A 12,402-nucleotide genomic window follows, 5' to 3' on the forward strand; every position below is an offset into this window, starting at 1 on the left:
GTTAAGAGCATTCCATGGAATATAACAAAAAGTGTATCTCGAGCCGGTTTCTCAAACTTACCTACCCCACCTTTAAATGACTGAATTTCCCGAAAGTCTTCTTGGACAGCTTAAGCAAAAGACAAAAGTTAAATAAGGACCTGAATAACGACCTATGAAACATATTAAGCAACGCAGATCATTTGGTAGTTTTATGTGTACTTGTGGGAGAAAATGTTGTTCAGTTGTTATTTGTAGGCATGAAAATAAAATTGAGCAACACTAAGAGAAAAAAGTCCGACAGGCATCACAGTCTGTGTTTCCTGTGTCCGTGTTGCCACAGCTCACTCTCTGTCTCCATGGATCCTGAGGATTAATGAAACCGGCTTCTCTTCTCTGCACCAAAGAAAACAGGAGTGCACTTCTCCAGCTCCTCAAACAGCGTCTCCCTCCTCCTCCTTCCCCCCCCTCTCCCCTTGCAGGTGGCCCCGTTTGCTACTTTGAGCGAGGCTTCAGGGCTACGGGAGGAATTCACATGTAAATAGGCCACTCGCTCTCAATAGACTGGGGGAAAAGAATGAATCCCATCATGATAACCTTGCATAATAAGCAGGCTGGGACTGTGCATATATTGCTTTCTTCTTTTTAAGTACACAATGGGATAAATCTCTAAACTCAGCAAAATACGAGAACCCTTTGGAGGTGGATTTATGGGAAAGTGAAGTTGTGCATTTTGCCACAAACATCGCTCTGACCTGACCATGCAGATAAACAGCTTTATGGTATAAATGTAAAACTTACCCAACAGCATCACAACAAAACTAGCCTATTTTCATATAGACAGAAAGATTTTGGTTTTTAAAGCATTTCTTTGTCTGAGCATGCATCTCATTTATTTAAATATTTTTCCTTGCATGGACCATTTAAATGTATCCTAATGCAATCCTAATTTTTCAGATAAATTCAGCTTTTAGTACTCAATTAAATATCTTATTGTCATCCTTTTTAAAAAACAAAACAATGAAAAGAGCTCAGTTTATCTTAAGCTTGGACACCACCGGCTAAGATTCATCATGTTGTTGATGAATGCTAACTTGTGCTTAAAAATGACACATTAAACTTTACTAGCCAGAACAAAATTGATTTTTACAAGATAAAGACAATTAACTTGTTAAATGCCTTGTCTTGGTAAAGCTAAGGAAGATGCCTAAATCCACATTGATTAACAATTAGTGGCTGTTCCCAACCTTATATGTGTGGGATTTGTTTTTTCTCATTCCCGTTATTTTTTTCTTTATTTGAAAAGGCAATATTATGTACTTGGTGGTTGAAGCCCTTTCTAGGCTTGTGTGAACATGAAGTTCACCCGGTTGAATCACCAAAACATGTTTATACAAAACATGATTTTGCAATACTCGTTTCGTAATTTTCTATTTTGATGCGAAGCAAAAGGTACCTATACATCTGCAAGCCAAAAGTCAACTCCAATTCCCAAGAAGCATTTGAGATAGAATCCAATCCAGGATTACAGAATGGGTCAATGTTGGTTGAATTTGTGTGGCGTTTTGTCCTCAATTGAAACAAAGCTTTCTGAATTTGCTCTTATTAAAAGTGCTGAGGCAGTAATGGCTAAATATCATGGGTATTGTAGAATGTACAGCCATCTGCCAATATCATTTCCTTAAAAGGTGGGTTTAAATAATTATAATGGATGAAGACAACATTATAGAAGTATACTTGAGAGTCCATCATAACTCTTTTCTATTTTGAGTGTTTCCAGGGTGTGACTATGTTGAGGAACATTGAGGATGTCATTAAAATAAAAACTTTGACGTGGAATTTACTCCTCGTCATCCAATACGTCATTGCTTCACACACGTCTTCACAAAACACAAACATTATTGAACATGTTGTACAGTATTAATCAGCTGTGTGCGGCCCAACCTGTAAAACTAAGTGCCAAACTCGATCAGGCCCTAGGCGTATCTGCAGTACAGCATACTATACTGTAATAGCAATAATGAGAGATAATTCCTTCATGGATGAGCTACTCTAAAGAAGTAAAGCCCAAGAAGACACTTCAGTGTGCTTTTACTTCTTGTCAGTCGGAGACTTTCGTGCCAAGCTCCCCATCCGAGGTAAATGGGTTAATGCATTGACCTTGGACACAAGATTTATTCCCCCTAATCCACCTTTCACTAAAGACATTACCTGAACATGGATAAAGGCTGAGATAAAGGATGGGACTGAAGAAAAGTGAAAAGTTATTAAATGATCCGGTAAAATAATTGTTAGTTTTAATCTCTGTATGTGGTTTTAGACATATTAAACTGAGTCAGCAAAAGACAGGTAACAGGCTTTTTGCTTTACCAAGCCAATAACCAACGGAAACCCTCTGGTGAGTGTTTCAGCAGATCAAAATAATTGCCCTAAAGTCAATACAAGGCAAAGCAGGACAGGACATGTTCATTGATTTACAAACACACTAAAGGCTGACGTGGCTTTTAGAGATAAGGAAATAGTATCAGGAAAAGTGTGAACGCGCCTTTGACCTTTGAGTTTCCTTCCTTCGAAAACAAGTTAAGAAGAGGCACCTTTGTCATAACAAAACATGATTCATAAACTTGAGAAAAAAGGGGCATTCTGGGAATCGACACTATAATCAAAGATCCAGGAATAAAAATGTTTTGCAATGCTTTTAACTGTATGATTAAGGCGTAAAAAGCAACAACAAAAGATTTAAATTACTCAGAGTGTTAAGGATATGTAGTTTCTATTTTCAAATGCAATAGACCCCTGAGATACAGCACCAAAACCTCAAATCAAGGCCATAATTATCACTTTTAACTGGAACAGATATTTATATGGTGAGGATGTTTGTCCATTCAGCCTGTGAGCAGTGCAAATCTGAATCACAGTTATGTTTGAAAGCCAGCTGCTGCAGGGGCCTGTCGGGCTTCACAGTCATTAATTGTTTCAAAGGAATGGGAGAGCAAATGGTATTAAAATACTGAGCTACGTATCCACCCAGCTTAGTCCAAAAATACTCTGTAATGCCCCTGGCTTCACAGTGTCCTGCCCCAGCCAGTTGCACTGGGTCTGGTCTCCAGACCGCCCTGAAAACATTTCCAAGTCCTGATTCTGTATGTGATGAATGAATACATCGCTTAACCCTTTACACTGCAGCAGCCGATGGTGGAAGGACTCGCTTTTTTACTGTGAAGAGCTTTGGGTCGTTTTTAAGTATTTGTCTGACAGCAGCAGTGTAACATCTGTATGCGTACATGTTTCTCATTACACAACATGCAAATTGTTATTTTTAGTGAGAAATAAATCTACGGTAAAGGAATGTCAACGTTTCCATTACTGACACTGTAGCTCTTCACACCAGCCATAAATCATTTACATGGACCTTCAGGTTGTGGGTGTGTATCTGTGTGAACATGAGCGAGCATGTTGCTTTAAAATGAAACTGAGGACATTTTAAGGATAGGTTGACTGAGCATGTGTTTTCTTCTCTGTAACCCTTTGCATTACATACACAGGTGACTGCACAACGTTTATTGTTAGCTATACAGCAGCTCCACTGGGGACACTGCTGGTTTAGTGCCGTTTTTTTAAAGGGCACATTGACATCTTTGAGTACCTCCTTTTTAAACTCATAAACAACAAAGTTGACATAATAACACCCTCCATACTGCCACATTGCTCTAAATGCTTTATTAAGCTAAATATAATGCACAACTTGTCTAATGTGGTCAAATTGGACCAACTACAGTAGCATCTGTATTTTCCCCAAACATTGCCGTTCAATCAAACACAATATGCTGTATTTAAAAACTGTAAACTTCATATGAAGTAGAAATCTAAAGTGCTTATAATAAAGGATATAAGACAGCAAGCAAGTCGATAATAATGCAATAATGCACGATAACACTTTTCTTTCACAAAGAAAGTCCAGTGTAAGAATAATAAGATATAATAATTACATATTAAACACTTTTCAATATTTACAAAAAAAACCTTCAACTTGTCAAAGCCTTTCCCAAATATTTTTGGTGATATTATTTGGAACAGCCATTTCTGAAACATACAGCATCCTTTACTTCTATCACCCTTCCAGACCCCGAACCCTTAGTGCGTTTAAATCCATTTAAACCTTGTATATCATATCCACACATGTCTGAAACTTTCTCATCTTCATACTGTATTCCTTTAAGTGTCACTTCCTGACCAACAGCATCATCACAAGACCAAGACCGGCAGTCATAAATCTTTTCTTCACTGATAAAACTCAGCACTTTGAATCTGGACCTGCAGCGGATGCCTCTATCCACCCAGGACCATATCCTTCACATATAAAAGCAGTCGAGTCTTTCACATGTTCGTCTTTCAGAACAAGTCTATCTCTTTTTCCTCTGCTGCCGCTGCACCTTTCTCCTTTTAAGGATCATGTCATAGAGTCTATCCAAGCCCTCCCTTAGTCCATCGCCTATGATGGCGCAGGTTGGCTGCAGGTGCCAGGGAGTTGCAGGGCCCAGTTCTTTCAGAGCCAGTAATTTCTCAATTTCAGCAAGTCCCAAAGAGTGTCTCAAGTCCTGTTTGTTGGCTACCACCAGCAGGGGCACCCCCTGGTTTTCAGAGGTCTTGGCGATTTTATGGAGCTCCGTTTTGGCCTCCTCCATGCGCTCCGCATCTACAGAGTCCACCACGAATATGATGCCGTCCGTGCATCGCGTGTACGACTTCCACAGGGGGCGTAGCTTCTCCTGGCCACCTACATCCCAGAAGTGGAACATTACAGACCTGTGGCCGCCCAGAGACACTCTCACCTTCTCCGCATTAAAACCTTTGGTGGGCACCGTGTTCACAAACTCATTGAACTGCAGTCTGTACAGAACGGTGGTCTTGCCTGCAGAGTCCAGGCCAAGGATGGCGATGTGAAACGACTGGAAGAATGAGACGTTTGAGACGAAGCTAGGTTGTTCAGACAATCCATTCCCCATCTTTCCTCATGAGGGAGGATTGGTGGTTTGGGAGATTTGATCCTATTCCAGTCCAGCACAAATCCTCAGAGCTGCTGATATTCCAAAAAGGCTCCAGCAATTACCTGAAAGCAAACTGCAAGTGTTATTGTGGGTGAAACAGAAGCAGTAGCAATTAAAGCAAGACTATGTTACTTTGACTGTGGCCAACAGTTGCAATTACAGGATCATGGAAGATCACATTTCCCTACATTCACTTGTGTCTTTTGCTTTGTCATTGGGTAAACATGACCACACGTAAGAGAAGAGTCATAAAGTCAACACACTTAGTAATGAAAGTTACAAAACAACATCTATCTAAACTTTGCAAACATAAGCCGCCATCAAATGATGTTAATACTAGATAGTGTAGAGGGAGATTTTTTTAAATAATCAATAGCTCAAATCCCTGTGAATAACTTGATAGGGTCTTTATTACTTGCAAAGCAAAATGAGCATTAAATCATCATGACAGTAATATCTTAGTGTTTTTTTATGAACATGATAACATTTGAAATCTGGTGACATTCAATCAGATTTCACCCGCAGTTCTCTTGTTTTTGCTTTGAGAAAGGAGACATATGAGGACCAAAACAAATGGGCATATTCATTTTACATGTCACTCAGTCCAAGTCCACAATCCACAGTTGTGTGTCACCTAACATCCTCAACGACAAGGAAAGACTTTTGAGCAATAAGCAATAGTCTGAAAACAGAGTCATACTGTATGCTACACAGCTGTATTAGAGCCAAATAATTAGCCAATGTACCATGGCAGAAAACAACATTTACTTAATTTCACACAATGAGGAGTTAACAGCCACCATACATCGAAAATAACTTCTTTATATTCAATGTAACATTCCTACAGGAGCCCTGTTTGCTAGTGTTGCAGTGTGTTACTGTCCTTTTAGTATACAACTACATCCCTCATTATATTTTAAAATAGGGCTTATTTTCCAGTCAATCTGTATTTTACCCATATGAGGTAAGAGTACATCTACAGAGGATTCACACGACAAGTGAGCAAAGGCATTTCAATGTACATTCCAAAATGTGCTACCTCTCAATCTGAGCCATCTGTAGAGAAAACACAATACACCTAATACTTTCTGAACAGAAACGCAGTCCTTTATCGTGTAAACACACCAAAATTCAACTCACAGTGTATTTACGCCTTGTATGTCGGCCACAACGACAGCAAATCCTTCCTCTGAAGCGGACACAACCCTCCCTGTCTGTCCTCTGTGTCCCAGTGTGAATCCAACGCTGATGACACTGCTGTCAGTCTGGATAGACGCCCACACGAACACTGCGGGTGCTTTCTATTGGTGCGTTTACTAGATTCTCCGACAGGTGATTGGCTAAAACGGCTGTCAATCACATGTCTAGCCCGGGAACTAGGATCACCTGTTGCTCTGTCTGTCCGTCACACTACTTTACTTTTGACATGAATAATGTGTCGTTATTGATCCAAGATAAATGTGGTAAGGGAACCCAATATTTTTTAAATCGATGTTCTTTGTTAAAAACGACTGGGAGAGGCAACAAAGGTACATTTCATTTAAAAGTTGTGATTGCAAATGCTATAAAAAGGCACTTTTTACGTTGATCAGTAATGCATTGTATCAGCAAATGTCCAATACAGTTGATCTGACAAAAGATGTCGTCCAAGAGCCCTAAAACACTTCTAAATACCAGCCATTTTACAAGCTTGATCCTTCACAACATTCACGGTATTTCTAGCCCACATTCAACCACACACGGACATTCAACTAGCATAGAAACACCACGATATGCTAGTAGATTAGCTATCTTAATAGCCACACCAGAATAGCCGTTAAAATTAAAACGTACCGTAGGTTCAGCGTGTCGAGTCAGCGTGTTTTCCCTTTTCTGTCCGTTTTTGTGTATAGAGAATGCAGTGTGTGTGTGCGTGTGTGTGTCTGCAGAAACAGCGCCGCCCCATGCGTGTTTTTGTTTAAAATGATTGGTCAGAAAAGCAGGAAAAGCACCACGCTACTACGACCCATCATGCATGAAGGAATGGATAACAACACCAGAGGCTTACATAACCTGTCTCTGTTTTTAAGCTCTTGTGTAGCCTTTGTCGCAAATTGTTTATTTTCACGCAGAAATAAGTACTTTAACAAGAACATGGTCCTGTTGTGGAAGAAGTACTCTTGTAATAGTCAGAATACCACAGTGTAGACATACAAACAAGTTAAATTCATACATTTCTTAAGTTAAAAAGTATTAGCACTAGAATATATTAGAGTACAACACACGATTTATTATTCAGAATGTATGGTCCAAGTATAATGAGTAATATTTATTATTTTAATTATTGATTAATTAATGCATTCATTACGGTATGCTTGTGGATAAGCTATCAAATCCCTCTTCTTTTTGTTTCTAAGCTAATTAAACATGTTAACAATTGCCAATTTTAAGTCATACTGACCACTCTTAAAATCTTACATATAATAGAAAATAACAAGTAAGAGCTGAAACCTTTCAGATTTTGTTTAGGGTTTATTACATTGTTTTGTTTGCTTTTTCTCAAGTAGTTAAGTGCTAATTTCCTGAAGCTTACTTTATAAGAGGATTTAACAGACTCGGATTAAGTTTATTGTTTTTCAAGGATTTTTCTTAACGTTACTATCTGTGTTTTCCCTTTTTAAAGATTGTTCACAACTGCCAAGACACGTTTGAACCTATGATTTGAACACAACAGCTCTGGTAAGTATCTTTATTTGCCATGCATGAGATGGAAGATTACATTACATTGTTCAGCATTTGACTGGATAACAGGGGATTCAAATAACACAAACACATGGCAGCGTGTGGGTCATGAGGTTTAATGCAGTGACTGATATTCTTTTCATTTTATATTTAGTCTGCGAGTTATGCCCAGAGTCACGGATTACTCCTTGAACGCATATGTTCAGCTATTTCAGATATGCTTCGAACATGTGCAGGCTTCGCGTGTTTATAATTCTTGGGGAACCGGGTGAGCAGCTGTCTGAGTGGGCGTCTTAATGTGGTTTTATGACCTTTATGACCCCCAAAGTCCCTGCATGTTGACCGCCAGAACCTTAAAGCTACTAGAATCTCCAAATATGTCCCTATTTGATCATTATCAGGGATATGTACATATACATTTGATTTTTAAATAAGTAAAAAAGACAAAGTTAGGATCTATTTTTCCATGATCTTGAGAGTTTCTCTTCCACACGATCCAAGAATGCACTGTACGCTCCTCTTCTGCATCTGTGTCTCTGTGAAACAAATATTCAACGTCAGTATTAAAACAGACGAAGCCCCAAACTGTCTAAATTGCAGTTAATAATACATATTACAATTATATTCAAATATAACAGGCAGCTTCAGTCAGGAGATCTAAATTAACAGGGTGTGTTTCCGCTTTCTACATTAAGCACCAGATACCACATGTTTTTTTGGTGGGAGTAATTAGTAGGTTAAATGTAAGTAGAGCTTTTATTTTATTTTCTATACCACACTATAAGAGTAATCCATTACAAGAAAACCAACTAACTGACACAATTTGACATAGTATTTTTGTATGATGCCAAAACACCACTGACAGTATAGGAAGCTGATTTTGGGGGCCAGAGCAGCGGAGGGAGTATGAGCCTCGCATCCCATCTTGGCTCGGCAGCTCTATATGTGTCCATCCCTTTCTCGGTATCACTTGAAGTTAGGTCTGACCTGGTGGTAGTGTTTTGAACTGGAAAAATGTAATATATTCATTCATTCAGTACAGCACACATGGAAACATTCAGAATACCATATTCTTAGACTTAGATTGATCGGAAATACACTCAAAAAATGACAAAACATGAAGTTAATCCACTCACTAATGTCCAAGTGCTTCAACTTGAAATGCAGGTTACCAGGATCTCTTTCGTATGTAGTAACTATGTCTGGAAGGTCCTCATTGAGCTGAAATCAAAGTTGTTTTATTTACTTACTTTTGTGTTTAGCGCCATCTTGTGGACAAATCAAACACTACAAATGCTATATTCTCAAATGTAAGAGTATGACCCTGTCTGCTTTTTTCGATTCATCCTATGTGTTCCTCACAAATATGAACATTTGAATGTACACGAGAAACTTACAGAAGAAGTTATAAAACGTATTATTGTTTGCAGACACTTACCGGTCTGAAGTTATGTGGTTTTGGGTTCTTGTAAGGCCCACAAAGGTACTTCCCAGTCTTGACAAACATCAGCTCGGACTCAAGAGAATCGGGAGGCCTGTATGATGTGAGGAACTTTGGAGACTCTTCTCTTCGGAAACCCTCATGTAAAACCCTTGGTAGAAATGTTCCAGTTTTCCTCTGTGCTTTACTTGAAGGTGGTACTGCTGGATTTGAATGTGTCTTTCTTTCTTCCTTCTGAGGAACTGACAGAGACCTGTACAGTTTAAGAGAGAAATCTGGCGGTTTGATCCACACGTCGCTGTGGCTCTCAGTCTCGGGGTCGGGGAGTTGAAACCATTTGCTCCTTGAATAAGAGAGATGCTGAGTAGCAGAGAATTCCGTTTTTTCTTCCAAGCACACTTTGGACATCGGATGCAATAAACTGTATGGAGCCATGATTGTTGATTAACAAAGGTATTTGCTTACCTTGAATTCACTACAGATATCCCCTGATTTGTCTTAGTTTAAATCCAGTTTGAGCTTGTATTGTTAGGATGTCAGGAACACAGTGAAAGGAGCAGACAGTGGTACAAGGGTTGATTACAGGCACAACATATAAAAAGTGCTGCTTGGTAACGAGTGTCTTTAGTCTTCTTAACAAAAAGTGGGCTGAGCTCAGTGGGACAATAAAACAAAAACTTAGCAACTGTCCAAACAAAGGCCCTCTGAATAGAAGAAATCATGGCATCTTCTGTATTTATAATCGTTCTTTCAGGCTTGATAAAATACATCTTTAAATTTAGTTTCACTTTTACACATTAAGAAAATTATGTAAACGAATGCAGGACAATATAAAAAGATACTTATATCGTTTTAAAAACTAAAAACAAAGCAAGACACGGAAAGATATTGAGAAAAGAGAGTAGTAAAGGGGCAATGTGAATATACACACAATTAAATCAATTAAAACAAACAGACAAACGAGTAAATAAAAGTCAAGACAAACAAATATAAAATCTATAGAAATAGCTCAAACTGTACTGAAGTACATTAATTATGTAGGTGCCCACAGAAAAAAGTGTGTATTCCTTTGCCATGTTGGGATCCTTCCATTAGATGGCAGCATATCCTTCACGTGGTTGCAGTCAGACTAAAGCTCATGCATTGAAAGTATAAAGAGATACCTTGAATTATTTTCATAGAAGCAGTCTTCACTCCTGTTAGTATTGTCCTTTTCTAAACTGTAGTTGTAAAATTCCGACTGAGGCAGAGAATGTAAGGCACTGTAAACTAGGATAGAATTAATGAGATAATTGTTTGAGATAAACTGCCCTTGTTAACTTTACCAACATCATAAGTGCTTACAGTTTGCAAAGTGCAGCGGCGGGCCAGGACTTGGCGTGTGGAGATGATGCTTCTTCCAGACTCAGGGAGCGTAACGCTGACGTCTATAATCACTACATTTCTACTGACTGAACTTCAACAAAGGACAGGGACAAAGTCTGGAAAGAAGCTTAGCTTGTATTGCCTCATAAATAGCCAAATATAAATATACGGTAAAACATTACCGTGCAGCACGCACTATATATCTCACTTTTTTACCTTCATTCTTTCACATGGTCCTTTGTTGAAGCAACCTTACCTTCTATGATGGATTTAAAATATGTTAGACATGCCTCTTCTTTACATTTCTCTGGATGCTATAAATTATGATTATTATCCCGTTATGTATACATCACTGTGATCTTTATCAACAGCTTTTTAAGATGTTCATCAAGTTTAAAGCTGTATTCATCAATATTTGTATATTAACAAAATTCATGAATACCTTTGATGGGGAAGTATTGCCTCCCAAAATCAGCAATAACTTATCAAATCTAATCAGATCATTTTTTCAGCAAATTGTTTTGGTGTTTCTCAGTCTGTAACATTGTGTTTTGATTTCCTCTCAGTGCTCTCATCAGCATCCTTTCGAGTTGTTTACCTGCCTCCAATTGGACAAAAATAAATAAATACTTCTTTAAATGAAGGTCACAGAAAAATGGACGAGGCAAGTAAAACAGAAAGATAAATCAGCATCAGCAATAGTAGTCTATGGTTGTGGATACGTTTGGAATTATTACACAAAAATAACGTTATACTGTATGTAGTAAAAATATTTTTAGCTTTTTAAAAAACATTTTTTTTAAGGCAACATATTTCCCTTGAGGAGTCATTGTAACCTTGGTCTTAGCTCCTGTATTGGTCCAAAAGTGTTATGATTATGGAAGAAAAACGGTTACATCAGAGGTCTGTGTTTCACCAGAGCCAGACAGACAGTGAGCAGAGCAGCTCCCCTCATGTAAACACGGTTCTGTACGAAGCAGTTTTCCCAGACAGTTGTTGCAGCAGTCCCTTTGTGTATCGACTCTGACAGCTGACACACGGGGGCAACAGGAAACCTGAGCTGAGAGCAAACAGCGCCTGTGAAGGAGCTGACCCCTCCAGCCCTGTTAAACCAGGAGCTGCCACCTTCAGGGGCTCCTCTCGACCCCTCAGCTCCGTGTCTGAAAATCTACCATTGTATCCAGTGACATTTACAGCCACTGCAGTCAGGCCTCGGCTGTAACAATTACAGGAGCCTTTTGTCAGACGTGACAGGCTGAGTGGCTTCAAAGACGTCTCCATCATGTCACTCTGACAACTTGATGGAGCCTAATTGCATTGTTGTTGGAGAAAAAGGAACAAGATAAATCATGCTGTGACACACAGAAGCTTTTTAAAAGATGGTTATGTAACTGCTGAATAAATTAGAAACAAGCTGAAACAGATTACTGTGCTGAGGAAACCATCTTCCTGCTTCTCTATGATGTCGTGTCAGGAGGACCTCCATCTGTGTTTACTGTTATTGAGCACTGTCACTGAGGCAAGAGAGGATTTTCTCTTTCTACCATCACTGCCCATTTCCTCAGATCAGAGGCTCCTTTTCCCTTTCATATTTGCTTTCATTTCAGGTCAGGCAGAGAAGAAGGTATACTGTAAATCAAGGAAATGTGATAAACCAGGAAATATCATAAATGTTGATAAATCACTTGCGTTTTAAATGTTCACGTGTCATTTAATGATGAAGAATCTTCCTTTTCTTCTATTTTTCCATCTTCATCCGCTTAAGCTTTTACTGATTTATTTTCAGATCAGGTATGTTTTTTTCAAAACCATAACAAAACCTTGGAAAAAATGCAAAATAACAATAAC

The 12,402-nt window shown here is 38.8% G+C and overlaps 2 protein-coding genes across 3 annotated transcripts; both read right to left on the reverse strand.

The window, feature by feature from the left end:
- Positions 1-3,672: 3,672 nt before the first annotated feature.
- arl4aa (ADP-ribosylation factor-like 4aa) lies at positions 3,673-6,990 on the reverse strand. Of its 2 annotated transcripts, none has more exons than XM_034211510.1 (2): positions 6,861-6,990; positions 3,673-5,089 (listed from the first exon to the last, which is right to left on the reverse strand). In XM_034211510.1, exon 2 carries the CDS (start codon positions 4,983-4,985, stop codon positions 4,383-4,385), a length of 603 nt encoding a protein of 200 aa, XP_034067401.1. In that variant the 5' UTR covers positions 4,986-5,089; positions 6,861-6,990; the 3' UTR covers positions 3,673-4,382. The 2 variants fall into 2 exon arrangements, with proteins under 2 accessions (XP_034067401.1, XP_034067399.1); XM_034211508.1 differs by lacking the exon at positions 6,861-6,990 and adding an exon at positions 6,168-6,824.
- Positions 6,991-7,799: 809 nt separating this feature from the next.
- On the reverse strand, positions 7,800-9,706 carry si:dkey-30e9.6. Its single transcript, XM_034211511.1, has 4 exons — positions 9,187-9,706; positions 8,885-8,969; positions 8,612-8,754; positions 7,800-8,284 (listed from the first exon to the last, which is right to left on the reverse strand). The coding sequence occupies exons 1-4, from the start codon at positions 9,622-9,624 to the stop codon at positions 8,198-8,200; spliced, it is 753 nt and encodes a 250-aa protein (XP_034067402.1). The 5' UTR covers positions 9,625-9,706; the 3' UTR covers positions 7,800-8,197.
- Positions 9,707-12,402: the final 2,696 nt, after the last annotated feature.

Source organism: Gymnodraco acuticeps, unplaced genomic scaffold (genome assembly GCF_902827175.1).
Source record: "Gymnodraco acuticeps unplaced genomic scaffold, fGymAcu1.1, whole genome shotgun sequence".
NCBI classification, from domain to species: domain Eukaryota; kingdom Metazoa; phylum Chordata; class Actinopteri; order Perciformes; family Bathydraconidae; genus Gymnodraco; species Gymnodraco acuticeps.